This window comes from Zophobas morio, unplaced genomic scaffold (genome assembly GCF_036711695.1).
Source record: "Zophobas morio isolate AGI-343-1 ecotype UQ-CSIRO unplaced genomic scaffold, CSIRO_AGI_Zmor_V1 ptg000014l, whole genome shotgun sequence".
Taxonomy (NCBI): domain Eukaryota; kingdom Metazoa; phylum Arthropoda; class Insecta; order Coleoptera; family Tenebrionidae; genus Zophobas; species Zophobas morio.
Genome location: NW_026972119.1, coordinates 26,019,749 through 26,040,967, shown reverse-complemented (window position 1 = coordinate 26,040,967; position 21,219 = coordinate 26,019,749). Strand labels below are relative to the sequence as shown.

Here is a 21,219-nt window from a genome sequence, read left to right as displayed (position 1 = left end):
TTAATCCGATTCTTGTCAAATCTCGAAATGGAAAAATCTTGTCACCATAAAAAAAAATATCCACCGGGCCCGAATAAAACCCGGTACGGTCGCGACTTCCAGCGAATCCCAGCCGCAACTTCACTTCGAAAAGTGATGCGACCGGGAACGCATCCACGATTCCGTAGTGTGACGTACAATCCCGCAAATAAATGTGAGCATCCACCTGGTGAGCGTGCAGTGTCGGCGTGAGTTCGCAGCGCGTTTTTCAATTAGCGGATGTTAGGTACGCGACTCATTTTTCCCAATTTGTCAGAGGTGTATTAGCTCGAAAAAGTCAAAGGCAGCTGTTTGTGCCGCGGCCAATTTAATACGGCAATCTTGTCCCATTTCCCGCTGTAGTTAACTGGCTTTCTCGCAGCTTGTCAGCATCTTTTGTGTTCTTATCTCCTTGTTTTCTGCGGGGTGCATGCTAATTAGGTCCGCGACGTCGAAATTATTTAGTCGAGGCGAAGGCGAGGGTTTGATTTTGGTGAATTCGCGCCGAAAAAGTGATCGATTGGGTTCGGCGGACGAGTAGTGAACGTGAAGAGGTATGTACTGATGAAAGGAAAAAGATAAATCTGACATTAGTGAGTGTTAACCTTCATTAAATCGTAAGCGTTTTGCGGGTATTGTGATTTTATGAATTGGTTGGTGATTCGAGGTTTAATTAAAAAATGACCGATTTTTTCGTCGGGCTTGTTTGGGGAGAAGATTGATTCTTAAATTTTTGCTTTTCGGGCGTTATTTTAGAGGCAGAAGGGTTCTAAACAAATATTTGCTTTTAAAAATGATTCAGGAAAGTTCAATAATTGTGACAAGATACAAAGTATACATTTAAAAAAAAAATGTGATGGTCGACAAAATGTTCCCAAGTTATCTGTAATTTTTTTTTAAAGTCGGTGCTGATGAATTTTGTAGAAAGTAAAGCAAAACAAACAAAAATTTTCATTTGATTATGTTCTTAATAGTTTTGTGGCTTCAAGCATTCCGGATTTAATAGCTATATCGTGTATATATAAGTATTTATTTACACGAGAATTTACATTAAAATTAATATTAAAAAAATTTAAGTTGTTGAATGAGTTTGAGAGAATTTTAGGGGCCTTTAATGTCTCTTTTTAAACAATTTGAAAAAATTTTAGGCTTGAAAAAACTAAAAAAAAATGGTTAAAAAAATCTCTACACCAAACTTTTGAAAATATTAAACTTCAAAATCGAAGAATTCACTTCGTAATTCTGATTTCTTTTAATGAACTGCATATCTAATAAAGAGTTAAATAATTAGTTATTAATAATAATTTGCAAGAATACGATCCATAATGTCATTTCTGACAATTTTTATCTAAATTTTAGACTGTCAATTAAATTCACTTAAAATAAATATATCAGAATTACGAAGTTGATTTTTCAACTTTGAAGTTTAACAATGTTTTGAGAACTTTGCTTCAATGATTTTTTTAACAATTTTTTTCGAGTGTCTGTTTTTAAAGAACTTGAAAGAGTCTCTGTTTTGTTTTTGAAATAGTTTGAAATAATCTCGTGAGCCATTAGTGTCCATTTAAAAAGAATTTGAAAGAATTTTTAAGACTCTTGGTTTTTGTTTTTGAAAAGTAGTGACTTAAAGATGTGAAAATTTTTGAGTTTTTTTAAACACTTGAAAAAAATTTTGGGGACTTTTGTTGTTTTTTTGAATAAATTTGAAAGAATCTTAGGATCACTGGTATCTTTTTTAAACTGTAAAGGAATCTTCGGGGTCCCTTTATATTTTGTTTTTAAAAAAGTTTCAGTGTTTTTTTTTTGAAGAACTTGAAAGAATCCAAGGAACCACTAGTGTTTTTTTATAATTTGAAAAAATCTCAGTAATCCCCTGATGTTTTGTTTTTGAGACAGTTTGAAAGAATCTTTGGAGCCCTTGGTGTTTTTTTTTTTTTAAGAATGTAAAAACATCCTAGGAGTCTTTTGCGTCTTAGTATGTAAGAATTTTGGGAGACCCTAGTGTCCTTTTAAAAGGAATTTGAAAGCATATTAAAAACCCTTGGTTTTTGTTTTTCGATAGTGTTTTTTTTTAAGAATTTGAAAATCCTTGGAAGGCCCGGGCGTTTTGTTTTGGAAATATATTTTAAGAGTCCTGGGGATCCCTAGTATCTTTTTTTAATGCTTGAAAAAAATCTCGAGGACCCTTGATGTTTTGTTTTTGAAAGAGTTTGAAAGAATCTTGGTGTCTGTTTTTAAAGAACTTGAAAGAGTCTCTGTTTTGTTTTTGAAATAGTTTGAAATAATCTCATGAGCCGTTAGTGTCCATTTAAAAAGAATGTGAAAGAATTTTTAAGACTCTTGGTTTTTGTTTTTGAAAAGTAGTGACTTAAAGATTTGAAAATTTTAGAGTTTTTTTAAATACTTGAAAAAAATCTCGTGGACCTTTGTTGTTTTTTTGAATAAATTTGAAAGAATCTTAGTATCACTGGTATCTTTTTTAAACTGTAAAGGAATCTTCGGGGTCCCTTTATATTTTGTTTTTAAAAAAGTTTGAGTGTTTTTTTTTTGAAGAACTTGAAAGAATCCAAGGAACCACTAGTGTTTTTTTATAATTTGAAAAAATCTCAGTAATCCCCTGATGTTTTGTTTTTGAGACAGTTTGAAAGAATCTTTGGAGCCCTTGGTGTTTTTTTTTTTTTAAGAATGTAAAACATTCTAGAAGTCTTTTGCGTCTTCGTATGAAAGAATTTTGGGAGACCCTAGTGTCCTTTTAAAAGGAATTTGAAAGCATCTGAAAAACCCTTGGTTTTTGTTTTTGGATAGTGTTTTTTTTAAGAATTTGAAAAACCTTTGGAGGGCCCGTGTGTTTTGTTTTGGAAATATATTTTAAGAGTCCTGGGGATCCCTAGTGTCTTTTTTTAATGCTTGAAAAAAATCTCGAGGACCCTTGATGTTTTGTTTTTGAAAGAGTTTGAAAGAATCTGAGGGTCACTGGTATCTTTTTTAAATAATTTGATAGAATCTTCGTGCTCCCTTAGTGTGTTTTTTTACGAACTTGAAAACAATCTCAGGAACTAATGTTTTATTTTTGAGACAGTTTGAAAGAATCTTAGGAGCTTCTAGTGTTTTTTTTTTCTTAAACAATTTGGAAGAATTTTCGGGGTCCCTTAATATGCTTTCTTTTTAAAGTATGTAAAAGAATCTTAGGAGTTTTTAAATGCCTTAGTGTGAAAGAATCTTAGGGGCCCCTAGTGTCCTTAAAAAAAGTTTGAAAAAATTTTGAAGGCTCTTAGACAAATCGTGATTTTTTTAAATAATTTGAAAATTCTTGGGGGCTTTGTATATTTTGTTTTTGAAAGAGATTTAAAGGATCCTAGCGGCTCATAGGTCAAGTTTAAAAGAATCTTGGGGGGGGGGATAGTGTATTTTTTTAAAGAATGTAAAAAATCTTGAGGGCCCCTAGTGTTTTTTTAAAAGAATTTGAAAGCATCTCGGTGACTTTTGCTATTTTATTCTCGATAAAGTTGTTTAAACAATTTGAAAAATCTTGGAGCATCCTGTGTTTTGTTGTTGAAAGAAATTCCCACATAAAGTAAGAAAATTCTTAAAGTTGTTATAACAAGATTTGGAAAAAAATCACAAATATTTTCAGGTGTTAACCAGATTTGATGTGCTTCAGTTATCTTTGCTTTTTGTCACTTAACCAGAGTTTGTGTTTTCAACCGAGCATCTTCAAATTTAGTGAGAATATATATTTCTTTTTCTGAAACTACTGGACTGATTGTAAATATATTTTAAGAATATAGTGCAGATCATATGACGCAAACCAAAATTTGTCTTATCATCTCCACCAAAAATTTGAAGTTCATCTCAGAATTTTGCAAAGACGGTTTTATGCAAAATGTGAAAATAATATATTATGTACATTTTTGCTTTATGTACGCAGATTTTTGGAAAAAAATCAAAATTGTACAAAATTTACAATTTGACAAGCTAAACAAATTACTCTGAAATTTTGCACACGTTTTAAGGTTATGACTAATATAGTAAATCGCTAATAAAGATGCACTTATTCATCTTTCTAAACATTTGGTGACTTCATATCAAAATTGTGATGAGTAAATCTTGTTTGAATTTGTTATAGTGTGACTTGTTGATAAAGAATGTCTCAATGTTTAGATTAAATCAGAATCATAGCATCGAACTTTACTATTTTTGGTTAAAATGTAGGAAAATTATATTTTGCAAACCAATATTTGTTCTGCTCACATTCGAACCATTGATTGTCATCAATTCGTAACACTGTCCTCGCATATTTTTTAATTCAAAATTTAAGGTCGATAAATGTAAATTAACAAAGATCTTTTTATGATCTTATCTTAACACTAAAGCTAATAGAAATGTTTTTTTTTTTTCAAAAAATTTGTTCGGCTCATTTTCTCTCTCTGACGTCTTATTCTCCTATTTTAAAATTTATTGTACTTGTATGTAGAACTAATCTGATCACTGACGTAAATTCCATGAATTTTAGGTTTATCTGTGACAATTCCGAAAACTTTGTTAAAACCCAAGACAACTCATCAATAAATCACACAAATCTGTCCCCACAATAATCTACGTGATTTTCAAAGACAAATATTTTTTTTTGTAAATTTTCAGTGCGTGTATTTTTATCTGGTGAATATAATAAAAATCAAAGACTGAACCCTGGGACTGTGTAATCGATGAAACGTGAAATGTGTTTTGCTGATACAGCCTCACAGTACACGATTATCCGGGTCAAGACTGAGGTTTCAACTGGTGAAGGAAGAGACGGTGTCACGTTATAAAATTTTTTCTACATTTTTATGTCGTAATTGTTTAATACCGACTTTCAAGTAGCGAAACTATGAATAATGCAACACTTGTTTGTTTGAAAACTCCTAAACTAAATTTAAATAATAGAGTATCATCGACTGCAGCTAATTTAAAAAGTAATCCTCAACTCAACAACGCTAACACCACCTATAAAAACTTAAACGCAAGCAAACACATCAGCACGCACACACTGTCCATTAAATCTGAATACGCCAGCGAGTTTTAATTACACGTCATTCATTATTTATCCGGACAGTTTTTCCTTTCATCCTTCCGTCGTTAAATATAGGCATCAATGAAACTTAATAAATACTGTATCTACAATCTGAATTATGAATAGAGTCGTTCTAAGGGAACAAACTGAAAGGGATTCCGATCAATAACATTATGTACGGATTCACTGAAAAAAATTAATTTAATTTTGATAAGTTTCATTGCTTGTGGTTTAATGTTGCGTTGCGTACAGGGTTATGCTATAAAAATGTAAAATTGGATTTATCGAAACATTGACTAAGATTTATTGTCTCAGATATGGCCCGTTTAATTCACCTGAGATTGAAGGAACATTGGACGTTAATAATTAGTTTGTATATTAGGTGTATCAAAGTGTATTGTAAAGCAATTTTACGTTTTTTGTCGTATTTTTTCATCCTTTTTTTTGTGTCATTTCTTGGACCTTTGTATCAATTTTTTTGTCATTTCTTCGATGTTTGAATTTAGTGATGACGTGATCGAGTTTTTGATGGAAGTAAAAAGTAAATTTTGATCAGCGATTACATGTTTAGCGTAACCTTAACACATTTGAAAAATTTAATTTTTGATTTTTCGATTTTTCAACTTTCGAATTTTTCAATTTTTCAATGTTAAATTTTTTGATTTTACAAAATATCATTGGCTTATTTAATTTACTGTGAGATGACGATTTAATTTTAGCGAGTGGTAAAATCCAAAGTTGAAGGAAAACTTCAAAAATTTTCAATTTTTCGATTTTTCTCGACTTCTCAATTTTTCGATTTTTCAATCTTTCAAGTTTTAGATTTTGCAAGCTTTTGTTTTTCAATTTCTGGCTTATTTTAATTTTAAATTTTGCGACTTTTCAACTTCTTGATTTTTCAATTTTTCGATTTTCTGATTTTTCGATTTTTGGTCGATTTTTAGATTTTTCAGTGTGTTTCAACTTTTGGACTTTTATTTTATTTGTCCAATTTTTGTAGATTTTCAATTTATCGATTTTTTGACCTTTGGATTTTTCGATTTTTCAATTTTTTTTTTGGAGTTTTTTTGTCGTCCTTTTTGTCTTGTTTGTTACATTTTTTGGCGTATTTTTTCCATCTTTTTTGTGCCATTTTTTTGGATCTCCTTATCAATCTTTTTGTCATTTTTTTGTAACCCTCTATTTTTGTCGATTATTTTTGGCAATTTTGTACTCTTCAATTTTTCGATTTTTCTCGACTTCTCAATTTTTTGATTTTTCAATCTTTCAATTCTTCAATTTGTCGAATATTTTTTTTTAATTTTTCGACTTCTCGATTTTTCAGTCTTTCAATTCCTCAAGTTTTTGATTTTTCAATTTCTCGATCAAATTAAAGAAACACCCTGTATATAGACCTTTCCATTAATTTTCGTAAGATACATTGTTTTCTTTCGACAATAAATTATTTAAAAAAACAAATGCTGAATTTGAAGTTATAATTTTATCCAACCAATTTACGCTACAAACATATGTACAGAAAAGTGAAATTCTGAATACAAAACGTTTTATTTTCGTATAGTTCTTTCGCTACTATTTCTCTATTTTCAACAATTCCATAATATAGAAATATAGACTTTGCAATTAAGCTCCGCCCTCTGGTTTCAAAACGAATAAAAAATTTGATACGATTTGGGTCAGGGTGGGTGGGACATAATTTTTGGTTGTTTCTTCTTAATATATATAGTTTTCTTTCAAGAACATGATACTTAAAACATATTTCACGTGGTAATTTATTGTAGATTAATATACAGTGTTCGATTCAGCTCCGCCCTCGTCTCACACCCAATGCAATACTAAGCACAAATGAGATGCAGGATAAGCCCCACCCACCCACCCTCGTCTTAGTTGCGATTAATTTTTTATTCGTCGTCAGACGAGAGGCGGAGCTTAATTGAAAAATTTATATTTCTCTATATAAGAAATTACCACTTTCGCGAAAAAGTTCATTTTCAACAATAGCATAATACCACAGACATGTTTCTCTTGATACTTCCTTGTATAGAAATATAGACTTTGCAATTAAGCTCCGCCCTCTGGTTTCAAAACGAATAAAAAATTTGATACGATTTGGGTCAGGGTGGGTGGGACATAATTTTTAGTTGCTTCTTCTTAATATATATAGTTTTCTTTCAAGAACATGATACTTAAAACATATTTCACGTGGTAATTTATTGTAGATTAATATACAGTGTTCGATTCAGCTCCGCCCTCGTCTCACAACGAATGCAATACTAAGCACAAATGAGATGCAGGATAAGCCCCACCCACCCACCCTCGTCTTAGTTGCGATTAATTTTTTATTCGTCGTCAGACGAGAGACGGAGCTTAATTGAAAAATTTATATTTCTCTATATAAGAAATTACCACTTTCGCGAAAAAGTTCATTTTCAACAATAGCATAATACCACAGACATGTTTCTCTTGATACTTCCTTGTATAGAAATATAGACTTTGCAATTAAGCTCCGCCCTCTGGTTTCAAAACGAATAAAAAATTTGATACGATTTGGGTCAGGGTGGGTGGGACATAATTTTTAGTTGCTTCTTCTTAATATATATAGTTTTCTTTCAAGAACATGATACTTAAAACATATTTCACGTGGTAATTTATTGTAGATTAATATACAGTGTTCGATTCAGCTCCGCCCTCGTCTCACAACGAATGCAATACTAAGCACAAATGAGATGCAGGATAAGCCCCACCCACCCACCCTCGTCTTAGTTGCGATTAATTTTTTATTCGTCGTCAGACGAGAGACGGAGCTTAATTGAAAAATTTATATTTCTCTATATAAGAAATTACCACTTTCGCGAAAAAGTTCATTTTCAACAATAGCATAATACCACAGACATGTTTCTCTTGATACTTCCTTGTATAGAAATATAGACTTTGCAATTAAGCTCCGCCCCCTGATCTCAAAACGAATAAAAGATTTGACACGATTGGAGACAGGGAGGGTGGGTGGGGCATAATTTTTTGTTGCTTGTTCTTAATTTATATAATTTTCTTTCAGCACCATGATACTAACAATATATTTCACGTGATAATTTCTTGTAGAGAAATATAAACTTTTCAGTTAAGCTCCGCCCCCCGTCTCACAACGAATGCAATATTAAGGACAAATGAGATGGAGGATAAGCCCCACCCACCCGCCCTCGTCTCAATTGTGATTAATTTTTATTCGTCGTCAGACGAGAGGCGGAGCTTAATTGAAAAATTTATATTTCTCTATATAAGAAATTACCACGTGAAACGTGCTTGTAGTATCGTCTTGTTGAAAGAAAACTATATATATTTAGAAAAGGAACCAAAAATATGCCCCACCCACCCGCCCGACTCTAATTGCAATCAATTTTTTATTCGTTGTGAGACCAGGGGGCGAAACTTACTTGTAAATTTTATTTTTGAGAGAACAGGAATATTTTTCGTCACTTTTGGCAAAATAATTCATTTTCAACAATAGCATAATACCACAGACATGTTTCTCTTGATAATACTTCCATGTATAGAAATATAGACTTTGCAAATAAGCTCCGCCCCCTGATCTCAAAACGAATAAAATATTTGACACGATTTGAGACAGGGTGGGTGGGTGGGGCATAATTTTTGGTTGCTTGTTCTTAATTTATATAATTTTTTTTCAGCACCATATATTTGTCGTGGTAATTTCTTCTAGATAAATAAAAACTAGTCAATAAACTCCGCCCCCCGTCTCACAACGAATACAATATTAAGCACAATTGAGATGGAGGATAAGCCCCACCCACCCGCCCTCGTCTCACTTGTGATTAATTTTTTATTCGTCGTCAGACGAGAGGCGGAACTTAATTGAAAAGTTTAAATTTCTCGATAAGAAATTACCACGTGAAACGTGGTTGTAGTATCGTCTTGTTGAAAGAAAACTATATATGTTTAGAAAAAGAGCCAAAAATATGCCCCACCCACCCGCCCGACTCCAATTGTAATCAATTTTTTATTCGTTGTGAGACCAGGGGGCGGAACTTACCTGCACATTTTGCTTTTCGGCGAACAAGAATATTTTTTCGCCACTTTTTCGCAAAATAGTTCATTTTCAACAATAGCATAATACCAAAGACATGTTTCTCTTGATACTTCCTTGTATAGAAATATAGACTTTGCAATTAAGCTCCGCCCCCTGGTCTCACAACAAATAAAAAAATTATCACAATTGAATTCAGGATGGGTGGGTGGGTGGGGCATAATCTTCGTCTTCCTTTTCTTAATATATATAGTTTTTTTTTCAGCGACACGATTCTTAAAAAATGTTTCACGTGGTAATTTCTTCTACAGAAATATAAACTTCTTAATTAAGCTCCGCCCCCGATCTCAATTGTAATAAATCTTTTTTTGGGGGCGGAGCTTAATTGCAAAGTCCATATTTCTGTACAAGAAATTACCAATCATAATTGTATAATCTTATTATTATTACCTAGCGAATGAATGAATATTCTTAATCTCTCAAAAGTAGAAGAATGTATTGAAAGAAAAAAAACTATACAAGAATCAGAAGATCTAGGAATAATTATAATCTAGACATAAGTCTAACCTCAAATTCACCATTCAATATTTTAAGTATTTTATCATTGAAAGAAGACTGTGTCTAACGAAAAGGAAGTCAAAGGATAAACCCCACCCACCCACCCAGATCTCAATTCTGGTCAATTTTGGTTTTCATTGGAATTGAAAATGAGATCAGGTAAATTAATGGCTATTTAACGAACAAGTTTGTTAATAAAGGTGATTAATAATCGAGATATTTTAACGCGCGAGGAACGAGTTTTTATATTTTTTCTTTTTCTCAATTTGAAATTTTTCAGTTTTTGGATTTTTCAATTTTTTTTGTTTTCAATTTTTCGTTTCTTCAATTTTTGATTTGCAGGTTTTCTAATTTTCATTTTAGATATGTAATAATAATTATAATTTTTATTAGAGTTGTTCACTTTTTCAATTTTTCGTTTTTGGAATTTTTTAATTTTTCGATCTTTGAATGTTAGTTTTTGGACTTTACGAACATTTTTCGATTTAATTCGTTTTTTGATTCATTAATTTTTTCTCGATTTCTAGTTTTTCAAATTTCAATTTTGTCAAATAAATAAAAAAAAAAGTAACAGTGTACCTATGGTCTATGAATCCGTGTTGAATTTTTATCTTCGACATCGAAATTTTTGTGGAAAAATTTTTAGTTTACTTAATTTTTCGATACTGCAGTTTTAGAATTTTTGCACTTTAAAAAAAATTTTCATTTTTACATTTCTCAATTTCTCTATTAATCAATTCTTTGATTTTTCGATTTTTCCTCTTTCCAATTTATCGATTTTTCAGTTTTTCGATTTCTCAAGTTTTCGTTGTTGCAATTTTGGGATTTTTCAATATCTCCAATTTTTTAATTTAAAATTTTTCACTTTTTTGATATATCGATTTCTCGATCTTTCGATTTTTAAAATTTCTGATTTTTCGAATTTTGAATATTTTGATTATATTGTTTTTTTTTTAACTTTAAATATGTATTTCAGTTTTAAATTTTCCGGTTTTTCGATTTCTCCATTTCTCGGATCTTTTGATGTCTCAATTTTTTAATTTCGATTTCTCGGCTTTTCCATTTTTCAATTTTTTATTTCTTCAAGTTTTTAGATTTTTAAAATTCTCCATTTTTCGATTTTATGTCTTGTTATGCTTCGATCTCCCGATTTTAACCTTTTCAACGTGTATTCCAATTTTTCGATTTTAGAATTTAGATTTCTTACATCTCGATTTTTCGTTTTTTCGATTTTAAAATGTTTTTACTTTTCGTTCTTTTTTTCAAGTTTTCGATTTCTCAATTTTTCAACATTTCAATTTTGAGAATGTCTATATTTTTCAGTTTTTTGATATTTTCATTTTTCAACTTTTTAAATTTAAAATTTTTCAATTTTTCAGTTTTTGATTTTCCAACTTTTAAGTGTTTCAAATTTTAGAGTTTGCAAATTTCACGAGTTTTCAGTTTTTAATTTCGTCAATTTGCAATTTTTCGTGTGGATTTTTAATTTTCTTTATTTTTTCAATTTTCGGCTTTCAATTTTCCGTTTTTTTAATTTTTCATTTGCAGTTTTTCTAGTTTTCAATTTAATTATGTAACACTCCTAATAATTATAATTTTTAAAGTTGTTCACTTTTTCAGTTTTTCGTTTTTGGAATTTTTCAATTTTTCGGTGTTTGAATGTCACAGTTTTTGGACTTTACAATTTTCAAGATTCTATAATTTTTCGATTTTACAATTTTTGGATTTACCAATTTTTCAATTCGAATGGTTGAAAGCTTCGAAATATAAAAAAATTGGAAATCAAGAACTTAAAAAATCAAAGATTGAAAATGTAAAAAATTGAATAAACAAAAAATTATGAAATCCAAAGAAACATTGAAAAAATAAAGGTAATGGAAAAATGAAAAATTGTGATATAAAATCAAGAAAATGAAAATTACAAAATCGGGAAAATGAAAATATCGAAAATCTGAAAAATATAGAAATTGAAAAATTCCCAAAATTGAGATAGCGAATACTTAAAAATCGAGAAATCTAAAAATTTTTAAAATTGGAAAATTGAGATATGAGAAATCGAAAATTCCAAAAATGAAAAAATTGAAACACATTAAAAAATTAAAATCGGGAAATCGAAACATAAAGATTATAAAAGGGAAAAATGAAAAATTTAAAAAATCGAAAATTTAAAATATATACTAGAAAAATCGAAAATTTTGAAAATCGAAAAACCAAGAAATCGAAATCGAAAACTTGTGACTTCAAAAGATCGAGAAATCGAAATGGGCCGAAATCGGAAAATTCAAAATTGAAATATTTACTTAAAAAAAAGATAAACGAAAAAATCGAAAAACTCAAAAAAATCGATAAACCTAGATATGAGAAACAGAAAATTCCAAAAATCGAAAAATTGAAATACAGATTAAAAAATTTAAAAAATCAAAGTTAAAAAATCCTAAAAACAAATTCCATTCGATTTTCCGTTTTATCGATTTTGCAATTTTTTGTTTTTAATTTTTTCCAATTTTTTAATTTTCCGATTTTTCAATTTTTCGAATTTTCTACTTTCCGAATAAACAAAATGGAAAAGTTATAAAATAGAAAAATTGTAAAATTGAAAAGTCAAAATGAAAAAATGCAAAAGTATAAAATGAAAGCTTCGGGTAATCTAAAAACTTGAGAAATTGAAGAAACGGAAAATTCAAAAATCGGAAGATTAAAAATTGAGAAACTTAAAGATCGAAAAATTGGGGTCGAAAACACGAAAATTATTGTAAAATCTAAATATTGAAAATTGAAAAATCGAGGAATTGAAAATGTGAAAAATTAAATAAACGAAAAATTGTGATATAAAATCTAGAAAATGAAAATTAAAAAATCGGGAAAATGGTATAAAAAAAATGAAGAACTTGAAAGAACATCATTACGCCGAATATGTTCATTGCGCTACACATAACCTCAATTTAGTCCTTAATGATTCTGTTAAGAATGTACCAGGAATTTCCGCATTTTATGATTAAATACGTCTATTTCAGTGAGAGTTTACCGAGATGGGTTACAACTTAACATTGAGATGAAAGAAAATGATAAGTGTGTTATAAAAAAAACTTTTAAAAAGTTATGCCCCACCAGATGGTCATCGAGATTTGTTTCTATAATTAATCTCTCAACAGTTATGAGCTGAAATTATTTTAACATAAAAAAAAAGTGAAATAGATGAAGCTGTAGCTCTTCGTAAAAAAATGGATTCATTTGAATTTGTTGCTCTATTAGTATTTCAATGCAAAATTTTAGAAAATGTTAATTTGGTCTCAAAATCTTTACACAGTTCAAATATTACTTTAGATGAGGCTTGTAAATGGATGGAACATCTAAAAGACAAATTTCAAAGTATACGTGACAATTTTGAACAAATAATGGAGGAATGAAGGAAATGTGCTGATACCTGGAAAATTAACAATCTTTTTTTAAACGTATAAAAAAAGTAAAACTGTTTCATGACGAATTATGTGAAGATACCGTTTTCAAAGATCCCACTGAAAAATTTAAAACAACCGTTTTCTATCCTGCTCTTGATATCTTAAACATTCGCATTAAAGAGAGGTTTGAAAGCATGAAAAACGTCAGAAACTATTTTTCTTTTCTGGAACCACAGGAAATGTTGAGTAGTACAGATGAAGAATTTGTGGAGGCAGCATCAAAGTTGGCAAATAAATAAAAGAATATATTTTTAGTGCAATCTGTGGGCAAATCGTTAGTTTTAAAAACATTGTTTTTGATGAAATTATTTAGCAAAAAATAACTAAAACTACAGATATTGCTAAGTTTCTGTTTATGGACAATAATTTTTTAACGGCAGAAAGATCTTTTTCTAAATTAAAATTAATTAAATCGTATTTGCGAAGCACGATAAGTCAAACACGATTAACCGACTTAGCTGTGTTGAGCATTGAGTGTGATCGATCTCAAAAATTACATCTCGACAGTGTCATACGCGAATTTATGAACTCTCGACAACGTCGAATGAAGCCAGTATAATCAATTAACAATTTTTAAAAATTATTATGTGTATTAATTATTATTATTATTTGTAAATCTGTGTTATTCGGCGCCACTACTGGTAAACCAGTAATTTCATATTAATTTTATATTACTTTTTAAATTTGGTGTATGGGGGCGCTTACTATAAAACTGCAGGGGGGCACAGTGGAAGTTAGCTACGCCACTGATGACTACGTATACTAAGAAAAAGAAGTCCAAGTTTATATTTTCGATTTTTCGATTTCTCGGTTTTTCAATTTTTCGACTTTTTGATGTTTCGATTTCTCGATTTTTGTTCAATTCTTGCAATGTTTCTCAGATTTTTAGATTTTTCAATATTTCGTATTTTCTTTTACTTTTCTGGTTTTTCAAATTTACGATTTTTAAGTTTTAAATTTTCAATTTTTCGATTTTTTGACCTTTTTATTTCACGATTTTTCAATTTTTGGTGGTATTTGTCGCCTTTTTTGGTTGTATTTTTTTGTTGTATTTTTTTTTGCCACTTCTTGAACCTTTGTATCAGTTTTTGACCCCTCCCCCCCTTGTCGAGTATTTTTGTTCCTTTTTACTTCCCGAGCGTAAGCAAAGGAAGTATTGTAATCGAGTCCGTCGGCCGACTCTCTACTTTTACGTTTTCTCGATCTTTCATGACCCCTAGAAGACGAAGAAATAGGTCTCCCATTTCCGTCTGTCTGTCCGTCTGTCTGTCCGTCCGTCTGTCCGTCTGTTGTCCCGGATTTTTATTAGACAGATAATCTCCGAAAGTATTCGACCGATTGTTGTGAAATTTTGTACTTATATTAAGAATATCATGTAGATGGTAAAACGCTAATCAAAATTTGTCTAATCATCCCCACCACTAATGCGATGACGTCACTTCAAAATTGTACATAGTAAATGGGTTTTCAATTGTATAAAATAACATAGTCCTACACATGTAGTTTACAACTCTGAATCGACTTTTCACCCGAAACGTCCAGATTTTTGGAAAAAAAATCAAAATTATAAAACAACATTTTGAAATTTAATTTTTAATCTGCTAACCAGAATGCTTTGAAATGTTGCAGATGTTTTAAGGCTATAAAGAGCATCATAAATCTTTAGTCAAAAAATATTTGCTTATCCCCTCCAAAAACTTGATGACGTCAGCTCAAAAGTTTGTGGAATAAATCATATCTAGAATGTACAAAATATGATGAGTCTGTACTTGTGATCTATCACTCCATTCATATTTTTTGGATTTGCATATACAGGGTGACTCAAAAAAATTAATGAATGCGTAAATACATTTTATTGATTTAATCAGGAACTACAAAACCGAATGCTCTGAAATCTTGCAGATGTTTTAAGGTCATAAAGAGCATAATAAATGTTTAGTCAAAATATATTTGCTTATCCCCCCCAAAAATTTGATGACGTCAGCTCGAAAGTTTGCCGAATAAATCATATCTAAAATGTACAAAATATGATCAGTCTGTACTTGTGATCTATCACTCCATTTATATTTTTTGGATTTGCATATACAGGGTGATTCAAGAAAATAAATGAAAGCGTAAATTTATTTTACTGATTTACTCAGGAACTACAAAACCGAATGCTTCGAAATCTTGAAGATATTTTAAAATTATCATAAGCATGGTAAATTTTTGATCAAAACGTATTTGGTCGTCCCCCCTAAAAAATTTATGTCACCACAAAATTTTGCTGAAAAAATCGTATCTAAAATGTACAAAATATGGTGAGTCTCTTCTTGTGATTTATCATTCCATTCAAATTTTTTTCGATTTGCATATACAGGGTGACTCAAAAAAATTAATGAATGCGTAAATTTATTTTATTGATTTAATCAGGAACTACAAAACCGAATGCTTTGAAATCTTGCAGATGTATTAAGGTTATAAAGAGCATAATAAATTTTTAGTCAAAATATATTTGGTTATCTTCTACAAAAAACTGATGACGTCAGCTTAAAAGTTTTCCGAATAAATCGTATCTAAAATGTACAAAATATGATGAGTCTGTACTTGTGATTTATCATTCCATTCATATTTTTGGATTTACATATGCAGGGTGACTCAAAAAAATTAATGAAGGCGTGAATTTATTTTATCGATTTAATCAGGAATTACAAAACCGAATGCTTTGAAATCTTGGGAATATTTTAAAGTTATTATAAGCATGGTAAACTTTTGTTCAAAATGTATTTGTTCATCCCTCCTAAAAAAATTGATGACGTCACCCTTAAATTTTGCTGAATAAATCCTATCTAAAACGCAAAAAATATGATGAGTTTGTACTTGTGATTTATCATTCCATTCATGTTTTTTAGATTTTCTTAAGAGGTGGTTCAAAAAAATTAATGAAGTCAATTTATTTTATTGATTAAATTAAAGGCAACACTTATTATTAGTATTACACCCCAACCAACCCAATTTGGTAGACACAAAATTTGTTAAAGGAAAAACTCGGTTGAAACATAAGGGTAGCACGCTTATTTACATCGACTTTAACATTACAGACCTGCATTTGTTTTATGCGCTCACTTGGTTCCGCGAATGTGAAATAGACATGTTTATAATCAACCAATTGTGAATTTCACCGTCAAGAATTAAAATAAAACCCAATGTTTTATATAATAAGCGGAAGTCGAAGCAATAAAACCGATGGTCGTTTTGTTTACAGTTTCTCTGTTTGACTCTCACGTATGCTGTTACGCCTGTCATCTTAAATTAAGAATGTTTATACATACACGATTTTCAGTTGCCTCTGATACGTATACGTGAGTAAATTGTTTCGTTATTTTATTGATTATTACAAATCAATATTCAAAACGACCCAATTCATTTTCCCGAAAATTTGAGAATATAATAATTTTATTCTTAGTATTACACTACATCAATCCCAACTGATATACGTGTCCTTGCAAAAATGTTGATGACGTCATCGCAATTTTTTTTTAAATTCCTACTACAAAAATGTAATGAGAAAAAAACACAATAGGCATGCAGTCGTCAAGTTTCCGACAGCGAGGGAAGTACTGTCTAAACTCTTTAGACCAATTTTTTCACCTTGTTGCGTTTTTCGCCTTTATTTTTGCTGGATTTTTTAGTTGATTTTTTTGTCTCTTGTTATCCCTCTTTTCGACTTTTTTTTTACTTTTGTCGTCTTTTTTGGCTTTTTTGTGGCTTTGGTCTCCTTTTCCCCTCCTTTTTGACAACTTTTTTCTTTTTTTTATTGCTTTTTTTGTGAAATTTTTGACGTTTCTTTTGTCTCTTTTCTCCTTTGTTATCGATTTTTTGTGGCCTTTTTTCTTTTCTCTCTCCATTTTCCCGTGTTTTTATAACCCTCCCTCTCCAGCTTTTTTTTATGTTAAATATTTGCCAAAATCAGTTTTTTTCTAATTTCCAATCTGGTTTCGGTCCGCGCGACTCTTAAGAGTGACAGCAAAAAACGGCAGCGTTATTACGGATCTTAGTAAAAGGGCAACCCTTAATTCGCCGGTATCCCAGATCCCGACTGTTATTATTCAAGTATTTCGTTTCGCAAAAAATCGACGGATCGATGCCGTCTGGGATGCGGGGACGGTTAATGTTCCCGTGACATAAGAAAATTTTTACGATTTATGTGCTTGTAGTCTTCGGGAATTATCGTCGATATTCCGATAAAAATATTATTATTATTACTGTTATTAAATCTAAGTACAAGTCCGTACCCGATTTTTCCCCTAATGAACATGTCCCGTCCCGTCGATCGTGCGACTGTTTGCACTGACCGCCGCCAATTGTTGCAGGATGATGGCATTTATCCGCGTGATAGCACTGGCGCTAGCGCTGGCAGGCAGTTCATGGAGTTCCCATCCCTCCGAATCGGCCCGAAATCAATACGGAGCGCGCGAGGACAGGCCCCAACCCCAGCTGCTCACCGAAGCAACAGATCATCCTCCAGAAGTCCTCCCGTCGCAGCAGGCCGGCGTCGCCGCCTCCAAACAAGCCACCGCCGCCCCCGACTTGCAAGTGGGGTGCGGGGACGGCTTCATCCACGAGAACTCGCACAAGTCCGAAGTGGACAAAGCCCCCTCGAAGCCGAGACGCAAGCGGAGCTACACGCCCTGGTCGGGCCGGGTGGTGTATTCGGTGCCGTACCCGAGTATAAGTGTGTGGAGGCCGCCGGTGTACCAGTTACAGCGACCTTATTTTATACCCATTTATGGGTATGAGGGGAGAGTTCCGATTTACTACCCGCCGCAGCCGCTGCCTGTGAATCCGGGGGTGCCGAAGGACAATCCGCCCTTCAAAGGGCCTACGTACCTCCCGCCGACGGAGACGACTCCCAAGTTTACGGATAGGTTCAACGGGGGGGACAACGGAGATGATATGAATGTGTGGGACGCGGTGGATAACGGGGGGGTGACACAAAGACCTCCGCAGAGGGTCACGACTCAAGTGACTCCGACGAGAAGGACTAGACCTCCGGGTTTCCCTAAGACGCCGCCTTTGGTTCACAACCCGACGGACCCTGAGGGCTTCCCCGCCGCTAACGAAGGCGTGACGATGCCCCCGCCCACTCCACCGAGACCCACGAGACCCACAGCACCCACAAGACCCACTCAACCCGCGCCGCCCGAGCCCAGTAGGTGCGTCTGGGCCATCATCTCCTGCTGCTCCTCTTCGAACGACATCAGCTACGACTGCTTCGACCAGAGGGGTTGTCCTGGGGCTTTCTGGGACACCAACCCCTGCGACAGCGAGTTCTCCCGAGCCGCTATCGCCGCCGCTTTGAACTACTACAACAAGTAAAGTTCCTCGTAGAGTTCGGAAATTGTGATCTTGCTGTATACCAACGTAACGCGCATTTATGAACTAACTATACTTAACACACTTGTACAACTGGTCAGTATTACGATTTTGACGATTGGGGTGATCCGGACTGTGGGTCCAATTAAACGAAAATAAAACTCCATGTTAGTAGTAGGCGAAAGAGGAACGAAGTGGAGCTACCGCCATCTGTCGCACTTCCTGACAGCAGCCGCAGTGGTAATTAAATTTGCTGAATGTCGACTGAATGCTGAACGGAGTTTTATTTGAAAAGATGTTCGATGCTCGAATCAGGAAACCAATTTAAGGACCACGTCAATTTCCGTTTTATTAAAGTGTCGATGCTAATTGAACCAAAAACTACTTACGAACTCATCCGATAGATGTACTTAGTTAGGTTTACTGTACAAGTAATTTATTTTTATTAAGGAAATAAACTAAGACAGAATCGCCGTCCGTCTATTATTTACCTCGAACTGCCACTAGTGCTATTTTAATGACACTAAACCCGAATCGATGGCTTTTTTGTCGTCCCAGGAGCGGATTTCATGCGTCGAGTGTTTTGCATGAAAATATGAAATGTTCGCGTGTTCATGGTATAGGTGGCACAGATAAAGCACGTCAGATTATGCTCGAGTGATTTTTTTATTCGCGTCCCTGAAAATTTTTCATCTTCAATTGAATCGGGCCTTTCACAGTCCGTGAAATTTTTATTACTTGACATGAAAGGATGGATGGTACTCATTGCCCCGTTATAAATTTTTTGCAGGCAAGGGATTTAACCGACGTAATATTTATTATTAAAATCGACGGAAAAAAATTCGCCAGCAACAAGTTGCCGTGACATTTTCGAAACACGATTCGTCCATTTTTCATAAGGACGGTGTGTTGGCTTGATGGGGCAGAACTTTGCTTTAAACTTAGTTTCGGCTGCTTGACGGCCATTATTGATATATGGGGATGGGTAGTTTTTACTTTCGAGCGAAAACTAAGGAAGTATTGTAATAAGGAATATCGGACGAATGTTCACCTTCCTGTTTTCTCTCAACGTGTGCACTGTCCGGAAATAGAATCCAAATTTTATATACTTTTAAATGAAGTAAAATTTCCCATTCGCCTCTAGGATCACGGGACGCGAGATTTTTTTCAAAATCACTAATTTTATTTTATTTACTATTTCATTTTTTTCTAATAATGCATTTTTTTTTGTAAATTTTCGGACATAACTTTTTTTTCAAAATTCGAGGTAAAATTGGTGTGATATATTTTTCGCTTCGAATTAAGCTTTAGTTGGGGGAGACCAAAGAAAAAAAGAGTAAGTATAAATTATGCATTACCAACAGAGCAATCCCTGGAAAAATGAAGGTATGTAACGCCACAGTCGATTAGATTGTAAAAAAAAAAACAAAATCAATAAATAATGCAATATAGTTATGGAGGATATTGTACCTCAAATACCAGACGCAAGAAGTGCCTAAGATTCTTTACAACTACTTCAAAAATCAGACACAACGGGTCCCCAAGATTCTCTTTTAAAGCACTTCAAAAACAAAACAGAAGGGGTTTCTGAGATTTTTTCAAATTATTTCAAAATCTAGAAGCAAGGAGTCCCCGAGAGTCTTTAAAGATAATTAAAAGCTAGACGCAAATAGTCCCCCGAAATTCTCTCACATTACTTCATAAACTAGCCGTAAGGAGTCCCCGAGATTTTTTTAGAACTACTTCAAAAACCAGACACAAGGTGTCCCCGAAATTCCTTGAAACCTCTTCAAAATCAAACAAAAAGATCCCCGAGATTCTTTAAACCTACTTCAAAAACCGAACACAAAAGGTCCCCGAGAACCTTTCAAATCACTTCAAAAACAAAACAAAAAGGGTCTTCCAGATTCTTTGAAACCTTTTCAAAATCAAATAAAAGATCCCCGAGATTTTTTCAAACTACTTGAAACATTAGACGCAAGGAGTCCCCGAGATTCTTTAAACCTACTTCAAAACCAGACACAAAGGGTCCCTGAGAATGTTTAAAACTACTTTAGAAACCAGACACAAGGTGTCCCAGAGATTCTTTCAAACCTCTTCAAAATCAAACAAAATCATCCTCGAGATTCTTTAAACCTACTTCAAAAACCAGACACAAAGGGTCCCCGAGATTCCTTCAAACTACTTCAAAAACTAGAGACAAGGATTCCCTGATATTCTTTCAAAATTAATGCAAAAATTAGACGCAAGTATTCCCGGAGATTCTTTAAAATTACTTCAAAAACAAGGCAAAGAATCCCAAGATTGTTTCAAACTACTTCAAAAACTCGACGCAAATATTTCCCGAGATTCTTTAAAACTACTTTCAAAAACCAGAGACTCTTTTACACCACTTCAAAAACAAAATAAAGAGGGTCTCCGAGATTCTTACAAACTAATTTAAACACTAGACGGAAGTAGTCTCTGAGAATCTTTAAAATTACTTCAAAAACAAGGCAAGAAATTCCAAGATTCTTTCAAACTACTTCAAAAACTAGACGTAAATAGTTCCCGAGATTCTGTAAAACTACTTCGAAAACCAAAGACAATGGATCCCCGAGATTCTTTCAAATTATTTCAAAAACTAGAGGCAGGAGTCTCCAATTTTCTTTAAAACTACTTGAAAAACTAGATACAAGAGTAGTCACGGACTCTTTCAAACCACTTCAAAAACAAAACCAAAAAGGTCCCCGAGATTC

General features: G+C 32.7%; 2 protein-coding genes across 7 annotated transcripts in view; one reads left to right on the top strand and one right to left on the bottom strand.

Moving 5' to 3' along the window:
• LOC135128708 (uncharacterized) overlaps window positions 1–18,954 on the top strand; it is a 97,902-nt gene extending 78,948 nt beyond the window's left edge. For 3 of the 6 annotated variants that reach the window (XM_064055739.1, XM_064055741.1, XM_064055737.1), the window contains exon 2: window positions 17,479–18,954. In XM_064055739.1, the coding sequence (XP_063911809.1) occupies window positions 17,480–18,484 (1,005 nt within the window). In that variant the 5' untranslated portion in view covers window position 17,479 and the 3' untranslated portion in view covers window positions 18,485–18,954. Of the gene's footprint in view, window positions 1–131; window positions 573–17,478 lie in introns of those variants that run through there. The other 3 variants (XM_064055736.1, XM_064055740.1, XM_064055738.1) reach the window with 3 other exon arrangements.
• The window catches only part of LOC135128710 (uncharacterized), a 263,420-nt gene that overhangs the window by 162,902 nt on the left and 79,299 nt on the right, over window positions 1–21,219 (bottom strand). The gene's annotated exons all lie outside the window — the stretch shown is intronic.